This window comes from Panicum virgatum, chromosome 9N, assembly GCF_016808335.1.
Source record: "Panicum virgatum strain AP13 chromosome 9N, P.virgatum_v5, whole genome shotgun sequence".
Lineage (NCBI taxonomy): Eukaryota > Viridiplantae > Streptophyta > Magnoliopsida > Poales > Poaceae > Panicum > Panicum virgatum.
Genome location: NC_053153.1, coordinates 58,686,123 through 58,705,919, shown reverse-complemented (window position 1 = coordinate 58,705,919; position 19,797 = coordinate 58,686,123). Strand labels below are relative to the sequence as shown.

At 44.8% G+C, this 19,797-nt stretch overlaps 1 protein-coding gene and 1 long non-coding RNA gene across 3 annotated transcripts; one reads left to right on the top strand and one right to left on the bottom strand.

The window, feature by feature from the left end:
• Positions 1-236: 236 nt before the first annotated feature.
• On the bottom strand, positions 237-6,109 carry LOC120691173. 2 transcript variants are annotated; one of them, XR_005682127.1, is made up of 4 exons: positions 5,101-6,109; positions 4,439-4,548; positions 1,696-3,290; positions 450-1,625 (listed from the first exon to the last, which is right to left on the bottom strand). It is a non-coding gene; the product is annotated as an uncharacterized LOC120691173 (long non-coding RNA). The 2 variants fall into 2 exon arrangements; XR_005682126.1 differs by adding an exon at positions 237-387 and having other exon boundaries at positions 501-4,548.
• A 6,106-nt stretch (positions 6,110-12,215) lies between these two features.
• Positions 12,216-16,994, top strand: LOC120691107 (putative receptor protein kinase ZmPK1). The gene has a single exon (XM_039974077.1). It carries the CDS (start codon positions 12,847-12,849, stop codon positions 15,280-15,282), a length of 2,436 nt encoding a protein of 811 aa, XP_039830011.1. The 5' UTR covers positions 12,216-12,846; the 3' UTR covers positions 15,283-16,994.
• Positions 16,995-19,797: the final 2,803 nt, after the last annotated feature.

The window sequence follows — 19,797 nt, the reverse complement described above, 5'->3', positions numbered from 1 at the left end:
GTTTTTATTTGATAATTAGTGTCCAATTATGTACTAATTAGGCTCAAAAGGTTCATCTCGTCATTTCCAACTAAACTGTGCAATTAATTATTTTTTAAACTATATTTAATGCTTCATGCATGTGTTCAAAAATCTGATGCGACAAGAAATTTTGAAATTTTTTTGGAACTAAACAGGGCCTAAGCAACATGTTTGCCTCGTGAGGTAGATGCCACCAATAATGTGACCATTTGTTTGTTGACCTTGACTGCAACGACTCCAAATTGAAACCCATCCGTTTGGAAAACTCACATCAGTCTCTGTCAGAGTCCCCATGAGTAGCTGTCCAAATTTGACCAGGGGCAGAAGCTAAAGCCATGTGCATTCCCCCCTTCGAAAACCTGCCTTCTGTTCGAATCACAGTTTAATTAACAAAAGATAGACAAGGCTAGGTAGCAATAGAATAATGGTTAGGACACAAGATAATGCATAAATCAGATGCTGACATAACGGCAAAGTACCTCATTGACTCCAGTCAACCATGTTAAACATGAGGAACAGCTTTGAATATGGCTGTGATCCTGAACGCCTACCCTCCGTGCTCGCGGATATCGCATGAGAGGAGACTTGAGATGTGCAGCTTGGGCATAAGAGAACCTGAGAAGCAGCCCTCTCATCAGCCCTACCATCTGTTCAGACTTCAGCCATGGCAACATCCCTCGCCATTCTTCCATTCCTATTATCACTGCATCCCCTCCTCTCAAGTGCTGCGCCTCGAGACACCCTACTGCTGGGATCCTCGCTCTCCGTCGACAAGTACCAGACGGACATCCTGCGTTCGCGGGACGGCACTTTCACCTGCGGCTTCAACAGCATCTACACCAACGCCTTCACCTTCTCGATATGGTACACTCACTCAAGCAAGACCGTCGTCTGGACAGCAAACCGCGGCCGCCCCGTGCATGCCAGGGGGGCGGCAGTCACCCTGAAGAAAGGCAGCGCCCTGGTCCTCATGGACTACGACGGTGTGGTGGTGTGGAAGGCCCAAGGCGACAACTCAGTAGGCGTGCAGTATGCTCAGCTCCTGCACACCGGGAACCTTGTCGGCTCTGTTCCAAACTTTTTTCAGAAGTCCCTATCACATTAAAAAGAATATTATATTTTATAGTATTAAATAAAATCTGTTTATAAATGTTTTTTGACAGGAATGACAGCTGAGTGCTAATTCGCGAGACGAATCTAATGAGCCTAATTAATTCATAATTTGCTACAGTGAAGCTACAATATCATCCGCTAATCATATATTAATATACCTCATTAGATTCGTTTCGCAATTTAGCCCCAGGGTTCTGCAGTTAGTTTTATAATTAAATTTTATTTAATACTTCTAAATACTAAAAAGTTTCAGGGACTAAAAAAAGTCCCTGTAACCAAACCACCGAACTCCGCCGGCATTATTGTTTGGCAGAGCTTCGATTCACCAACAGACACCCTGCTGCCCGGCCAGCGCATAACTGCAACCACGAAGCTGGTCCCCACCACTGGATTGCATGTCCCAGGTCACTTCATATTCCATTACACGGACTCGTCGATATTGTCCCTTTTATATGATGATGCCGATGTTCATGAAATATATTGGCCAAACCCTGACAATACGTTGTATCAGAATAACAGGATTCAGTATAACATGACAATGTTTGGGGGTCTAGATGATACCGGAATTTTCTTTTCCAGTGATTTTGCCAACCAGCAAGCACTTGTTGCCTCTGATCAAGGTCTTGGGATCAAAAGAAGGCTCACTCTGGATCCGGATGGCAATCTCCGGCTCTACAGCATGGACAGTTCAGATGGGAGATGGTCGGTTTCATGGACTGCAATGTCTCAGCCCTGCAATATTCATGGCTTGTGTGGTCCAAATGGGATCTGCCGCTACTTGCCTGCACCTACATGCTCTTGCCCACCCGGTTATGTGATGAACAACCCTGGGAACTGGAGCCAAGGATGTACATTAGCTGTGCCGTTGACCAAGTGCAACCTGTCCAGTTCGTGCGACTTCCAGGCACCGACTTTTGGGGATCTGATCAGCTGCATCTTAATTCTGTATCCTTGGAGGCTTGCAAGAACATATGTTGGATGGACTGCACCTGCAAAGGCTTTGTGTACTGGCAAGGAACAGGGTCATGCTATCTAAAGTCTTTCCTTTTCAGCGGGAAGGCATACACGCCTAATGAGTCATATCGCACCATGTATCTCAAGCTCCACATGAGTGTTAATATTTCAGGCATCTCTGTTCCCCGAATTGATTTTCTTGTTTCAAGAAAGTACCATCCTGATTGCAGACAGATGAGCACATTTCCAGAGATTCACAAGGCCAGTCAGGGGGAAGCAAAATGGTTTTACTTGTACGGGTTTGCAGGTGCAATTTTTGTTCTTGAAGTTTTCTTCATTGTCTCTGTATGGTGCTTTGTTTTGAGAAAGGAGTTGGGAGCATCAGAAATACAGGCTGTCGAAGAAAGGTACAGGATGGCTAGTAATTTCAGAAGATACAGTTATAAAGAGTTGGTGAAGGCAACTGGAAAATTCAAAGAAGAGCTTGGAAGAGGAGGCTCAGGGATTGTCTACAAGGGAATGTTGGATGACCGTCGAGGAGTGGCTGTTAAGACGCTGGAGAATGTAAGGCAAGGCGAGGAGGAGTTTCAAGCAGAATTGCGCATAATTGGTAGAATCAATCATATGAATCTAGTAAGGATATGGGGGTTTTGCTCTGAAAGCTGCCACAGAATGTTAGTCACTGAGTATATTGAGAACGGATCATTAGCTAACATCCTATTCAAGGAAAACATTCTGCTAGAATGGAGGCAGAGGTTTAATATTGCATTAGGTGTAGCGAAGGGTTTGGCTTATCTTCACCATGAATGTCTTGAGTGGGTAATACACTGTGACGTGAAACCGGAGAACATACTCTTGGATCAGAATCTAGAACCCAAGATTGCCGACTTTGGGTTGGCGAAACTGTTGAACAGAGGTGGAACCGATCAGAATGTGTCACGAGTGCGAGGAACCATAGGCTATATCGCTCCAGAGTGGATCAGCAGCCTTAAGATCACGGCCAAAGTTGACGTGTATAGCTATGGGGTTTTGCTTCTTGAGCTACTGTTGGGTAAACGAGTTCTCGACCTGGCTGTAGGTGCTGATGAAGAGGTGCATAGGGTGCTCAGGAAGCTTGTAGGAACGCTTGCTGATATGTTGGATAGAGAGGAACCCTCTTCAATCGCTGAGGTTGTGGATTGCAGGCTGAACGGACAATTCAACTACATGCAGGTAAAGACACTGATCAGATTGTCTGTCTCATGCTTGGATGAAGACAGGAACAAAAGGCCAACTATGGAATCTATAGTACAGATGCTACTTTTAGCTGATGAATAAATTGCCTACAGGTGGAAACACTTAGCAGGATGTGAGTTACTGTAACGCAATTATCAGGTTACTTTATTGCATTGCTGCATATTTCTCATATATGTATGGTCATTTCTTTGGTTTTCTATCGGTTGCTGATGTTCTGCATGCTGATAGCAAGACATAGTTGATCAGTTCATGCAGCTTCAGTTAGATCTAATTCAAAATTCCTAGCATAAGGAGTAAGAAGCTTTATTCTCACCAACAGGGATACCTTTTCTCCAGAATAATATTTCCAAGGATAAGAATTTGTTATTAGCTAGAATTATCTTTTGTTGGTTGTGCCCCTGTACTGTTTGATGTGTAACCATTGCTTTCTCATGGAGCAAAAAAACACATTCCTTAATAAATTAACAAGGAATATGGCAGTCACAGGCACTATGAAGTCTATTCATACAATTCCAGTGCTATTCATTTCACTTTTTGTATCAATAAAAAAGAAGGGAAAATTCATGATACAATACATGAGACATGCAAATTAAACACATACATGCATAAAGCAAATATAAGTGTTAGTAGCCATAAGAAACTTCCAATCACTTATCAGATGAGATCAACAAACAATTGGTCAGACAAAATATATGCAGCACAATAATACAACAACAACAACAACATAGCCTTTTTTCCCAAGCAAGTTGGGGTAGGCTAGAGATGAAACCCGAAAGAAATAAGTTCAAGGTTCAGGCACAATAATACAGATGGAAAATACTTGCCTTTCACCAATTGCATTATTCAGGCCCATTTTAGTACATTGTTATTATAGTGTAAAAATGAAGGGCCCATACATGAAGTGAACAGAAAAAGGAACTTAGGAGCAAGACTGGTTGAATGTATGCCCAGTCAATTGAAACGAAAATTTGTATATGAACCATAGAGGTTAAACAAAAAACACTGTTAGCTCGCTGATATATGATCATAATGCAAAATATACTTGTAAAAATAGGCCATTGGCCATTTCATACAGAATCTAATATTATGCCATTTAAAGAGCAATGGGACATACCATGCAAGTTGTCAATGGAGCACATCTAGTAACTGAGTGATTACACAAAAGCACTGAGAGCAAGTTTGGACTCTGTTGTAGGGAAAAGGGAGCTGTGCACAGTATGGTATCTGCAAGCACAAAAGCATGGAAGTGATAATATAGATGTTCAGTACCAAAACAGCCATATTGCTGGAAGCAAGATACCATCTTATTATGTGAAAAGATGGCCAGCACAGTTGTCCTGCATGTATAATTTTTAAGAATTCTGTAGGTTGCACAAGTTGCAATCCAAAGCTTAGGTGTAGATATATCTGTGTACACCTAAATTGAAAAGTATCCATACTAATTAGAATAGCATTAACTTAATGGAGTATCTATAATGAAAACTGATGATCAAAACAAATGAGTGTAAAGATATGTTTGACAGAATCAATAGCAAGCAGAGCAGACATCTTAATGGCTCATGAATCATCCTAACATTTTCATGATCTTTCAAACTAAGAAAAAAAACATATTAATACAACGACAGTATGCACAAGCTCATTGGTAAGGTCAAGTACAGCATACAAATTGCCACGAGTTTCCTGAACTAAGTCACTGAGATTAAGATTTTCATCATGGCACTAACCATTTCTACAAGCTGAGAGAGAAAGATACAGTGGCTTCCAAAGAGAAATTACCTCATATTTACAAGTGAGTTTTCTTGAGGGAACAATAGGACAATGAGCGTCTTTAATGACAGTTGACAGGGCAATGGAACACCATTCAAAGTACAAAGACATGCGCTGGAAACTCATGTTAAGCACCCGCATAATCCCACTGCATGACTTCTTCATGTCCTGAAGCTCATTTTCCAGGGCTTCTGAGCATTTCTTTATTTGGTGTCCTGGTTGCCAATGGCAAAGCCTTTGCACTTCTCAACAGCGTCCCTTCCGCAAATTTTGAATATATCTTTTCTTGATCTTCAAATGCAATTTGCCAGACCCTTCTCCGTCTTATCAGTTCCTTATGGCGAGCAGTAACTAGGATAATACAAATATCTGCAGTGAAGAAAGGTGAATTGAGCAATGGCCACATCGGCGTGACCACCTTCAATGGCCGACTGCTCCGTGGCCGAGCAGCAGTGCCACCAGACCAACTATTCCGGCAAACACCATCCCGGAATCTTCTTCCAGCAAGCACCATGTCGCCCGAACGCGGCCATTGCATCCACATATTGGGACATTTGGTTCTTCGCTTCCCTCGCTCCGTTTCTGTCATCTCGGCATATGTTTCCCAGAACCTGCCTGTCCTCTTCCTTGGATCTCGCCGCTCCGGTCCTTTAGCCTTTCGCATCTTCCAACGGAGCCAGAAACCCGAACAATAGGAGCCCAGAAATGCGCAACCGAGGTAGGTCAGGCGGCGGGTTGGACGGCGGTGGTTGCGCAGCGGAGTTGAGGCGTGCGCGGAGGAGCGGCGGAGGCTGGGAAATGGCGGCGCCGCAAGGAATTGTGACGGCAAGGTCGCCGCTGGCTGCGGTTGGCCGGCAGGCGGTGGTCAGCGGCGGCGGCGGCGGCGGGGGCGCCGGCCGCGGTTTGCCGGGGGCGGAGTAGGGTTGGGAACGGGCCGCCTAAACCAACTGAAGCCGCGGAGGGGCGGGCCAGCTCTGGCGGTTCATGGGGGGTCGCGCTGGGGCGGAGCGGAGCGGGTGCGCCGGCGGGGGGGCGGCGTTGGCTCGCGCTACAATTCCAGCGTGGTAATAACTTTCACGGCTAATTACAGTGTCAAAGAAAATTAGTTTACAAAATTAACTTCAAAATCCTGCGCTAGTGACCCTGAATAATCTAATGAGATCTTTGACCGCGCGATTAGAAGATAGTTACGGTAACATCACTGTAGCTAATCATCAATTAATTACCGTCATTAGATTCGTCGCGAAAAGTTACACCCATTCTTAAAAAAAATCATAAATAGATTTCATTTAATAATTTATATATGCGAGATTCTCTTCTCGAAAAACATACGCGCTAGTTTGTTTGCCAAAGCAAACAAGGCGTGTGGGTGGCGGTGCAGGAAAGCGGTGGGGCCGCCGGGGCCTCGGGGCTCGGGGAGGGCGTCTCTCTCTACGTATACCTACGCGTACGGATACGAATCCAATACGATACAATGTCAATTTTTCCAATTTTCTATTTATCGCACGTGTAGAAGGTTCTGTTCATCTTTTTTCCTCCAACTGCCGCGGCTGGGCCCTCTTTCGTTTTGCGCTACTCGCGCTACAAAAAAAATCTTGTATGCAGTGATAGTAAAAAGAGAAAATTCCTTATTTGACACTACCTTACTAATTCCTTTGTTGACCCTGGAAAGTTGAAAATTCCCTAGTTGACGCTGCTTCAAACTTTCATTCCTAATATGACACTGTCATCCATCTGAGACACTAACGGTGTTAACTGGCACGTGAAAAGACTATTTTGCCCTTGAATCAAATTAATGTGTTTTGCTGTTATGAAGTTATGTCAGTTGTATGTACGCATGCATGGTTGCTTATTATGATCGTTTATTCTGCCATGCCAAAATAATGTTGAGATAATGCTGAAATAATGCCGAAATACTGCTGAAATAATGCTGAAGTTATGCAGATATAACTTCATGATAGCAAAACACATTAATTTGATTCAGGGGTCTTTCACGTGCCAGTTAACACCGTTAGTGCCTCAGATGGATGGCAGTGTCATATTAGGAATAGAAGTTTGAAGCAGTGTCAAATAGGGAATTTTCAACTTTCCCGGCCAACAAAGGAATTAGTTAGTAACTTTGGTAGTGTCAAATAGGGAATTTTTCTAGTAAAAAAGTAAAGACTTGCAGAATTCACGATGTAATGCTGGAGGTCATTGTTGGGGTGTCAATTGAACAGAACTTTGTATCACTTCAGGGGGGGTCAATATATAGGGCCTGTTTGGGAGCACTCCACTCCCAAAACTGCCACTCCACCCACTCCAATCTGTTTGGGTATTCTGTAGCTCCACTCCACCTCCTCTCGTGGGCCTGCTCCAGCATCTGGGCCTCTCCACCTCCTCTCGTGGGCCTGCTCCACCACATTCTTTTTTTTTTGAGCTCGTTGCTGGGCTATGCGTAGCAGGCGCTTTTTTTTTGCTAGTCGCCTATGCTGTGCTGTGGACATCTACGTGGCCTCTTCTACATTCTTTTTTTTTGTTTTTTTCTTTTCCTGCTGTGTTGTGTCGCTATTATCTGTACTCATTTGCACGGTTGCATTTGCCTATTTGTTTATAAAGTACACCATGACGAAAAAAGAAAATAATTAACAATCAGATAGAGTGACCATGGCAAGTACAATGTCATCTTGCATTAAGGAGATACAAAGAAAAACCATCCAACATCCAGGTACAATGTATCATTACAAAAATATTAATCTAGCGCCAAGAACTAGCTAAATCAGTGGCTATGGCATCACGGAATTCATCCATGCATCTAGCATTTCTATAGAAAGTCGTCCCATCAGATGCCGATGGAGGAACTGCATATTTGTTAAACCATTATGGTATTGTAGGAACAAATTTTGGTTCACTTGATTTTTTTGATGTAAAAGAAGAGGCCGATTCAGCAATCTTAGTGATTTGTTCTTGAATAACAAGTGCTGTTTTTGTTTTTTGTTTCTTCCCTTTGTCAACAACGACCCGAGCTCTTCTCTTTGTGTTACCCAAAGATGGAGAAATCTCCAAAACCTCATCAGCATCAGCCTCATTGTTTTCATCCAAGGGGACAACATCAGCATCTTCGGCCATTTGGCCATCTTCAATTTCTTCATCATCAACTCCAAAGCCACCTTGGGTCTCCTCAGGTATGATAGGGTTTTGACTCATAGGATTCCAATGATCGGATTCATCACTAATGATGTCAGAAAACATAACCTTAAGCTCATCTAAATTCTGCAATGGTTTCTTTCTAAACTTGCCACATCCAAGAATTTCCTATTGCAAAAGAAATAACAAAAGACATGTCAGTAAGCAATAAATAATAATTTTCAATCACACAATACTACTGAAATTTGTTGATCCTCACTTTTCTTGCCTTTTTCCACCACTCATCATCCATTACAATCACACCTCTAGCACTATCAAATCCTGTTCCAGTTTGCCTTCTCATCAATTTTTGCCATGCAGTATAATCGGGCTTCAATTTATCCCACTTGTTCTTGAGTTGGCGCCTAGTCAACTCAATGCCTGTGATTTGCTTAAACATTGCGATCACCTCATCATAGCCTACGGCATTCGAATGGGTATTGGGTCTATTCCCTCTGAGCACTTGCTGTGCAAATAACTTACAAACATGGGCAATATACTCGTCGTTACAATCCATTGAATCGCCCTAATTAATGGCATCACAAAGTACATGGATTTCAGAAGCTAGTTGTATTCACAATTGCTAAGTCATCAATGATTTTGAAATAAAAGGCGCACATCCAGCTAGTATTTAAACTTTCCAAAATCACTATGAAATCACCAAATCTACTATGCTGTTCATGCAACATAATAATTTTGAACAAAAAACACTTGTTTAGATATGAATAGCACCAGGCCTTACTCATGGTACTAGTCTTGCTACATAACAATCAGTATCGTATAAGCACAATACCTCGGTCACTTTCTTTTTGGTTTGATTGGTTGTTGCAGGAGCAGGACGCGGTGCGCGGAATGCCTGGCTTTGGTCGCAGGCGGCGTCGTGCGGGGCACCGTCCCCCTGGCCGCTGCCTAGAGACGGCCCGTCGCCTTGAACGACAGCAGGGACGGCGCGTCCCCTGCCCAGCGCCCGGACGTCCCCTTGGGCAGCGGCGCCTCCTTGGCCTCGCCCACGACCGACGCCCCTCACTCTCATAGATCCACGGCCGCCGCCGGCCAAACCCAGGGCGGATCTCCGGCCGCCGCCTCCATGGCCGCCATGGCCGACCGCAACTGGAGCTGAACCGAGGGCGGATCCAACGGAGGACACGAACTGGAGCTGCGCGGCGTGGGCTTCGGCGACGAGGTCGGGCAAGTCGGCGGCGGCGCTCGACGGCGGAGCTTCTCGCCTGACCATTTGGCCGGCGGCGGCGCGATGCAGCAGCAGGCGCAGCGATGCAGGTGGCAGCGCTAGGGTTGAGGGGGGGTGCGAGGGGGGAACGGGACGAGAGACAGACAGTCTCGGGGAGGGGGCGACGGTCAACACATTTTTTTGACCAGCGAAATGTTTTTTCCCCTCTGTAATAGATGGCATGGTGGGTAATTTTCATGAACTCCACTAGCTCCAAGAATTGGTGGAGCACCTCTTGAGGAGCTCCCAAAAAAAGGTGGAGTGGAGTGGAGCTAGTTGGGGTGTTTGGGTATTTTTTTTTGGAGTGGAGCCAAATTTGATGGAGTGGAGCTCTTCCAAAACACGGCCGTAATGACTTCCCATGATAAGGTTCGACGACTTTCCTTACATGGCAACCGTGCGATCGCTAACTTTGGTACAACTTTGTACACTCTGTCAACTAGCTTGGAATTGTCACATGTGCGATCGCTAAGCTCGTCTGGAGATACGCCAGAAGTTATACGTTTCAGTGAGGCAAGATTTTTTAGTCTTGGATCTGGAAAGCTGTGAATTTCTAAGGAACCGTTACCTTAAGCAGATTTGTGCAATGTTCAAACTTAGAGGATGTTTAGTTCCCCAAAATTTTTGCACAGTACCCGTCACATCGAATCTTCGGACACGTGCATGGAGCATTAAATGCAAAAGAAAAAATAACTAAGTACACAGTTTAACTGATTTATACGAGACGAATCTTTTAAGCCTAATTAATTCATAATTAGATATTAATTGTTGAATAACAACGAAATGTGTTAAAGTACTGTAACCCAAATCTTTTCACCAACTAAACACCCTCTTAAGTTCTTGAGTTTAAGAAGAGCACACAACGTTAACAGGCTTCCTGGAAAAATACGGAATCTGAAGAGCATGGAAACTCTTGATTTAACGGGGTTACGGGGACATGTGTGGATAAGTTGCCTAGTAGTTTCGTTGAGCTTAAGCACTTGGTACATTTTCGTTCAGGTTTTACCTACTTATTACCACATGGCTTTGGGAAATTGAAAAGCATACAGACCTTTGGGGTTGATAGAGATCTCAGATGACACATGTTGGATGATACAAGAGATTGGATGTTTGACACAATTGAGGAAGCTCCGGATACGGTCACGCAATGGTCTGAACAAGAACTGGGAGGCTCCACTTGCAGTCATTGAGAAACTGAGCAGGTGCCTCCGGTCACTCTCAATTGAAACAGATGGTAGAACCTTTTCTTTGCCACTTGATTTCTCGTCCCCCCCACCCTTGCTCCTACAAAGCCTCCTACTATATGAAAGACTGGAAGCGTTGCCGAGCTGGGTTGCATCGCTGGATAACCTCGAAATATTAACTCTCGGTGGCACCAAAATGAAGGATGGTGACATCCAAGTGCTCCAGAAGCTCCCAAGATTGTTCTCTCTGAGGCTGTGGTTTGCATTTGGTACAGAGCACTTTGTTGTTGGATGCTCGGGGTTCCCCAATCTTCAGCTACTTGCGATTCAAGGCTGGGATGGCCCTCTTGAAATCACTTTGGAGGAAGGAGCCATGCAGAGGCTCCACAGGCTGGTGCTTGTGGTGTCATACCGTAGTGGTACGCTGAAGAGTGTCAAGGGGACCAACGGTGAAGCCAGGATCCAGAGCTGGGGGCTCTCCCTTTCTTCTTCCTCCTCCCTCCTCTCATTCCTTCTTCTTCCTCCTCAAAATTTTCTCCTTTCTTCTTCTTCCTCCACAAAATTTGTAAGGGGGGGGGGCTTGGGGGGGCTTCCATTGAAGCTAAGGTGGTAGGGGGGGCTCGAGCACCCCCTGGCTCCGCCATTGAAGGGGACAAAGTATCTCCGAAGTCTTCGAACAGTTGAAATAAGGGGTAAATCCACCGATCCTATGGAAGCTCTGCTGCAAGAGCTCAGGGATGAAGCAAGCCACCTTCCTAACCATCCAACAGTAAGGTAGCGCATGGATCTATCAATGATAATGCTTCTGTCCCTAGAATTTGATCTTGGCTTGATTTGTCTTAGAGTTGGATTCAGACTGATTTTCTTGTCCTCTCCATCCCTGGATCAAGGATCCTTTTAAGTTCGGGGACAGGATTATAATTAGGATTTACAATTTTAATTATTGTGGTCCTTGGCCATTAGTTTCACAGTTGATTGATTGCTGAAAACTTCAGTGATACAGATAACATCCTTGGCTGATGTTTTTGCCGCCTTGTTCGTTTGGACGGTTACAGTTGATATCCTACGCTAAGTGCTTGGCCTGGATGGATTTTTAGGTTCAGGATCTCCGCTAAGTTCGTTACACCAGCAAAATACCGAGACTTTGACAATGCCTGCCCCATCACCTAATATAGACTGTCACGTACCTTCATTATCACCCCACCAGCATTTTCCTTGTTACTTGCCTATCACCGACACGTACAGCATGGCAGTACCATAATGGGGTCAAGAACTTCATTTGTATACTCCTCGAGCACTTCTTACACGGAACAGTAATTGTACATGACAATTTGTTAATTTCCGACCCATCTTGGGAGCCACCAAAGTCAACAGGTGCCATGCCTATCAACCTTTTGGCATCAGTCATAATTACTAGTAGTAGAGTTATTGATTCTGTCTGTTAAAAATCAGCGTTTCAGAAAATCAGAAGCATAATAATGTTACTAAAAAAACTAGAATCAAGATTATCATTATCTGCACAATTTTTTTCCCTTTTCTTTAAGAGTAGAGTAGAGGCATCCTAGTCAGAACTAGGAACAGTCTGAAGGAGGCCAGAGGTTTCTTGCCCAAGATTACGCTTAGTCAGAACCGAAATCAATGATGACTTCGATAATTGCAATCTCTATCGATCTTGGCTGATTCGCACGCGTAGTTCGCTGTACAGATTTCGCTGTACTGTACATATACAGAAGAGAAGAAAAGACAGAGCGCACGTAACAGATTTTGACTGATTCGTACGAGCAGCATCACTCTTCATTATACATTTCATGAATCCAGCCTGTACAGAAGTTGACCCTCTACGCGTAGTTCAACTTTAGCTATCTAAATTTGACCAGGAACAGAGCTGGAATGTTCTCCCTAGCGACATCAGCCTCCTTAGCAGCATAATTTTGACAAGAGACAAAATAGTGCTCAAATCAGGCACAACCAGAAAAATAAAGTTCCTCACTGGCTCCCAAGTCCAGAATAACCGTGCTAAACATGATGAGCAGCTGGATATCGCTGTGATCATCCTGAACACGTGCCCTACATGCCTGAGGACACCACAAGAGAGAAGAATTCAGTGCAGTTGGACATACACATGAGAGCTTGAGAAGCAGCCGTTCATCCGCCCAACCATCTGCCCAGACTCCAGCCATGGCACCCTTCTTCTCCATCCTGCCAGTATTATCACTGCTTCCCCTCCTCTCAAACGCAGCGTTTACAGACACTCTGCCGCTAAGATCCTCACTCTCCGTCGACAAGCACCAGATCGACATCCTGCGCTCGCCAAACGGCACTTTCACCTGCGGCTTCCACAGCATCTACGACAACGCCTTCACCTTCTCGATATGGTACACCAACTCGGTGAACAAGACCATCGTCTGGACCGCGAACCGCGACCGCCCTGTGCATGCCAGGGGGGCGGAGGTGACGCTGCGGAAGGGCGGCACCTTGGTTCTCACGGACTACGACAGTGTGGTGGTGTGGCAAATAGAAGCCGACCCTGCAGGTGTGCAGTATGCCCAGCTGCTGGAAACCGGGAACCTTGTCCTGAAGAACGCCAGGGGAATGGTTCTGTGGCAGAGCTTCGATTCACCAACAGATACCCTGCTGCCCGGCCAGCATATCAACGCAGCTACAAAGCTTGTCTCCACCACTGGATTGCATGTCCCAGGTCACTACATATTTCATTTCACGGACTCGTCGATATTGTCCCTTATATACGACGATGCCGATGTTCATGAAATATATTGGCCAGACCCTGACAATGGAGAGTATCAGAATAACAGGAATCGGTATAACAGTACAAGGATCGCGGGTCTAGATGAAATGGGAAACTTCTTTTCCAGTGATTTCGCTAACCAGCAAGCAATTGTTGCCTCTGATGAAGGTCATGGGATCAAGAGAAGGCTTACTCTGGATCCTGATGGCAATCTTCGACTCTACAGCTTGAACAATTCAGATGGGAGATGGTCAGTTTCCTGGATTGCAGTGTCTCAGCCCTGCAATGTTCATGGATTGTGTGGTCCAAATGGGATCTGCCACTACTTGCCTACGCCTACATGCTCTTGCCCACCAGGTTACGTGATGAGCAACCCTGGTAATTGGAGCCAAGGTTGTAGAGCTGTTGTAGACATTGCCTGTACAGTTGAGCAAGCGCAAGCTGTCAAGTTCTTGCGTCTTCCGGGCACCGACTTTTGGGGATCTGATCAACAGCGTGTTCTTGGCGTATCCTTGCAGACCTGCAAGAACATATGTAGGAGCGATTGCACCTGCAAAGGCTTTCAGTACCAGCAAGGATCAGGGGCATGCTATCCAAAGGCTTTCCTTTACAATGGGAAGGCATACACAGCACCTACAAAATCGTCGCGCGTGATGCATCTCAAGCTCCCAGTGGGTGTGAATATTTCGGGTATTCCGATTCCCCAAACCAATGTGCTTATTTCAAGAAAGCAACATCCTGATTGCGGCCAGATGAGTGCATCAACAATGGAACCATTTCCATATGTTCACAAGGCCAATCATGGGGAGGCAAAATGGTTTTACTTCTACGGGTTTGCAGGTGCAATTTTTGTTCTTGAAGTTTTCTTCATTGCATCGGCATGGTGCTTTGTTTTGAGATGGGAATTGGGAGCATCCGAAATACAAGCAGTTGAGGAAGGCTACAAGATGATGACTAGTAATTTCAGAAGATACAGTTACAAAGAGTTGGTTAAAGCCACCAGAAAATTCAAAGAAGAGCTTGGAAGAGGAGGCTCAGGAATTGTCTACAAGGGAATCTTGGATAACAGTCGAGCAGTGGCTGTTAAGACGCTGGAAAATGTAAGGCAATGCGAGGAGGAGTTTCAAGCAGAGTTGAGCATAATTGGGAGGATTAATCATATGAATCTAGTAAGGATATGGGGGTTTTGCTCTGAAAGCTCACATAGGATGTTGGTCACCGAGTATATTGAGAATGGATCATTAGCTAACATCCTATTCAAAGACAACATTCTGCTAGAGTGGAGGCAGAGATTTAATATTGCGTTAGGTGTCGCAAAGGGTTTGGCTTATCTTCATCATGAATGTCTTGAGTGGGTAATACACTGCGACGTGAAGCCAGAGAACATACTGTTGGATCGGAATCTAGAACCCAAGATTGCCGACTTTGGATTGGTGAAGCTTCTGAACAGAGGTGGTTCCAATCAGAATGTATCGAGAGTGCGGGGAACCATAGGTTACATCGCTCCAGAGTGGATCAGCAGCCTGCAGATCACGGCCAAAGTTGATGTGTACAGCTATGGAGTTGTGCTTCTTGAGCTAGTGTTGGGAAAACGAGTTCTTGACTTGGCTGTAGGTGCCGATGAGGAAGTACATAAGGTGCTCAGAAATCTTGTAGGAATGCTAGTTCACATGTTGGATAATGAGGAATCCTCTTCAATTGCTGAGGTTGTGGACTGCAAGCTGAACGGACAATTCAACTACATGCAGGTAAGAACACTGATCAAATTGGTTGTCTCATGCTTGGATGAAGACAGATGCAAAAGACCAGCAATGGAATCTATAGTGCAGACACTCCTTTTAGCTGATGAATCTTGTAGTATGTGCTAGGGTGATGTTCGGCGTAATGAATTGTTAACAGGTGGAAATCTTAAGCAGGATCTGATTTAGTGAAATATCATCTTTTAGCTTTATTTCATTATAGTTATACATATTTTTATGTTTATGTACCACTCTTGACTACAAGAAAAAGAAACCTCTTGCGCTAAAATTTCTCCAGTTATCTTCTTTTTAATTTTCTACTATTGATTGCTGATATTCTGCTTGCTGAGAAATATCATGCACTGTTCTTCAGTTTATGTGATTGAACTTTGATGGAGGTCACAGTGTGGGCTAGGAAGCTTGTTTCTCTTAAATAGCTAATTAATCTCCTAGTATAAGTGTTTATTTCATATCTAATATTGGTATTGTACCTGCACTGTTCTCCGTATTTTACTTGAGGATGTGCCACCGCATTTAGGGAACACAAAGCAAATCTCTAGACAAGTTGACTAAAGAGAAGGAAAACAGTTGCAGGTATTATAAAAGGAGCACTACGAAACTATTCCAGTGCTATATACATTATCATTTCGGCACCCAAAAAAGAAGAAGAAAAAAAGTTAACAACCCAATGTGCGAAGATGATGCAGGCAAATGAAACAATATACAGTACAATTGGTTAGTTGCTAATAATGATAATAGATGCTTCCGAGCAGAGTAAATTTATATTAAAAAAGAGGGGGGTGCTACAACAGATAATATGTTTAGAATGGCCTTTCATGCACAGAAATACATACCTCTCATTCAGATCATAGTAAAACTTGCAGTTGGGTTATCTCTGACTGCAATAGGTTCAACTGAAGAAACAATCCTTCTTGCGAACAGCAACATGATGTTTTTGTCATCTTGGAAAAGAAAGGACCGGTGGATCAACCTAGGAAAGGTGCAGCAAGATCCATGTCTTCCTCATTTGTTCTCATTTCACAACAGACAAACAGCAGCAGGATTCCCCTTTGTCATCTCCACGACAACAGCCATGCTTTTCTTCCCTGAACCAGGGAATCTGACCGCAGTAGGCAATCGTGCGGACTGCAGAGCATTGGTCGCTCGACCAACGAGTCCAGTGGATCGTCCCCGGCAGCGGCGCATGCCCCGCGGTGCTGAAGCCTGAAGGCGCTTCAGCATGGCGACCTTCAACGACCGCTTGCTCAGTGTCAAGGCGGCGAGCCTCAGCACAATGGATCCAGCTATTTGAGCAAACAGCACAAGGGCATCCTCTTCCGGCAAAGCGCAAACACCATGCCGCCCGAACGCGGCCATCGCATCCACGTTTTGTGGCATTTGGTTCTTCGCTCCCGTCGATGCGTTGCTGCCTTGGAGCACGCCGCTCCGTGTCCTCTAGCCTTGCGCATCTTCCAATGGAGCCAGAAATTTACTCTGAAAGCAATTTGAAGTCGGGAAATACAATTGAAGTGCGGCATGGCGGCGGATCGGCGGCCGGCGGTTGGGCGGTGGAGCTGAAGCGGGCGCAGCGTGGCGGCGCGGCGAGCCGGGGCGACGGCAGGGTCGCCGCTGGTTGTGGTTTGGCCAGCAACGGTGGTTGGCGGTGGCGGCGGCCGCGGTTTGCCCGGTTGGCGGGGTTGGGGAGAGGCCCGCCGGCCGCCGTGTCCAGCTGGCGAACGGGAGGCTGCGGAGGTGCGGGGGCTGTCTTCGGGGTGGAGCGGGTGCGCCGGCGAGGGGGGCGGCGCTGGCAATTGGTGGTCGGGTTGGATTGGGGGGGAGAAGGCGATTCGTAAGTACAGAGTGTCATACCGAATTCGACTATAATACGATATGTATACGATAGTATAAAAATAAGGGTACGAAGGGCTCTCTCGCTTCGGCGATTCGCAAAGGCAACGGTTCACAAGCTCTCTCGCTCTTTCTCTTTTTTTTTATGTTAATTAATTCATTTTAATTTATTAGTATTTCTATTCACAATATTTAGTTTTAGCAATCTTTTATTTAGTATATTTCTTTTCGTGTTAGTATTTCATCTAGGTTTAGTAATCTTTATTTAGTTTTCTCATCTAGTTTAGATTATTATTTATTTATTTTTATTCTGTTAGTGCAGGTTAGTTTCTGTCCTTCGTTAGTACTTCCGTCAAAGTAGATTTCGTTTCCTGTCTCTGTCTAGCTTATTAGGGCACGCTTACTTTTTAATTTTGTGTTAATTTTCTTATCTACAAGTTTCTATCTTTCGTTTATCCCTTCGATTCATAGTTCATAGTTCATAGAACTTGTCTAGTTTATCGCTTCAGTTAATTTTCATACTTGCATTATCTGTTATTTGTTAACGTGCACACGCGTGGGTTGTCACTCATGGCTGCCGTGTGCACGATCACCCCTGCTGCTACCCTGTCACGTCCAGGCTGTGCTTGGAGTAGCAAGAAGCCTGGCCGCGCATCGACGAGCGAGAGGTAGACCAAGGACAAGCTCGTCGCTCGTACCTCGTCGAGCATTTCGGGCCGTGCGTCCCTGAGCGACAATTGGATAAGAGACAAGATGTAAGATGTAAGGATCGATGGATCAAGAGGGGGTGAATTGGGTCTTTTTCAATTTCTAAAACAAAGTAAAGCAACCTTAACCTATGCAAAACTAGTATGGCACCAATTCACCAACCGAATAACTAAGCTACCTACACAAGCTAAGAGAGATAAAAAACAAAGTAAAGCCTAGCAAGGTAGAGCTAAGTTATGATCTCTAAGTCAAGCACATGAGTAAATTGCAAGAAAGAAAATGCTTGAATAAAGAGAGTGGACAAGAGACGACCGGATTTTTTCCCGTGGTATCGATGTGTTGGCACACACCCCTAATCCACGTTGTGACACTCTCAAAGAGTCTTGTCACCTCCCAAGTCACCGAGACGAGGGCGCTCACTAAGAGTCTCCGTTCACCATCCCGGCGTGGTGGAGATCAAGCCACGTACAATCTTCTTCTCCGGGCTCCCACAATCCTTGGCAAGCTCCGCGAGAAACACCCAGATCACCAAGATCACCTAGGTGATGCCAATCACCAAGAGTAACAAGCTAATGCCTTCACTTGAGCAAGAACCGATCACCAAGAACGGATGCACACTAGCTTTTCTCTACTCAAGTCCTTAATCTTGCTTCTTGATTGATTGAATGCACAAGTATGTGAATGATGAAGCTCAATGTGGCTCTTGACTATAGTGGTGTCAAGAGTGGGCGAAATGACCCATTGGAGGGGTATATATAGACAGCTCACACAAATAGAGCCGTTGGAGAAAAGCTGCCAGAAAACTGCGTAGCGCCGGTTAATCCGACGTCCCTCCATTTGTCATCGTCGGTTTAACCGGTGAATGTAAACTGCCTCTTCTGAAAACTAGCCGTTACAACTGGGGCAGATTAACCGACGTAGCATCGGTTTAACCGGTGAGTGTAGTTGTCCACTGAACCACTGAAAAACCAAGTCTCTGGACAACTGCACCGACGTTAACTCAAATCTATCGTCGGTTTAACCGGTGAGTACAACTTTTAAATTCCTCTGAAAAACCATCTCACTGGTCAATTGCACCGACGTCTTGATTTAAACAGCGTCGGTTTAACCGGTGTATAGAACTTGATATACCCTGGAAAAACCAACTCTGGACTAATGCACTGACGTTAATTTCAAACACGTCGGTTTAACCGGTGTATTGAATTTGTCCAGACTCTGCTGACTTCGTTTAACCGACGTATAGAAAATTGAGAGCGTCGGTTAAACCGGTGTATAGACTTTTTCTGATTTTGTCTTTTCTGATTTGAGTCTTGAATGAAATCCAAATATTCTTGAGATATAGTTTGAGAACCACTTATTTGAACTTCTAGAAACCTGAGTGACCATAGTGTGCATCCATTTTCAAATGATCATGTCCATGCTCAAGTTACTTAGTCTTAACCCCTCTTAATAGTGCGATCACTACAAAACTATAAAACCTATACTAACCTAAGTGTCCTTCTCAACCTTGTGACACTTAGGACTAGAAAGATCCTTAGCCTTGACATATATAAGTAGAAAACCGAGATCGTCTTTTAGAATAACCGAAATTGAGGGGCCTCTTTTGACATATGACCAAATGAGCGATAATGATCTATTAAGCTGCACAAACTCATTAGTCACAATAATGGTTGTCATTAATCACCGAAACATACCTTGAGGGCCTAGATGCTTACAATCTCCCCTTTTTTGGTGATTGATGACAACACAACCATAAATAACGAGAGAGCGAGAAAGATAAAGCAAGATAAACACAAGCAAACTCGAAAGCAGGACCAAAGAGCTCAACGGCTCAAACGAAATCCATAGATATGTCTCAAAGAACGGCATACTCAAGCGACAAATGTACATATCCATGAACTAACACCAAATGTGATACAAAGAATCAAAGTCCTGATAACTACGAGCTCTCTCTAGCTCTACCCTCCCCCTAACTCTGGTGCTCCCCCTAACACCTCTCCCCCTTTGGCATCAAAGCACCAAAAGGCGAGCTACGGGTCGTGCTGTCGTGGTACGGCGACGAAGCGGTCCGGGTCGTCGTTGTCGGAC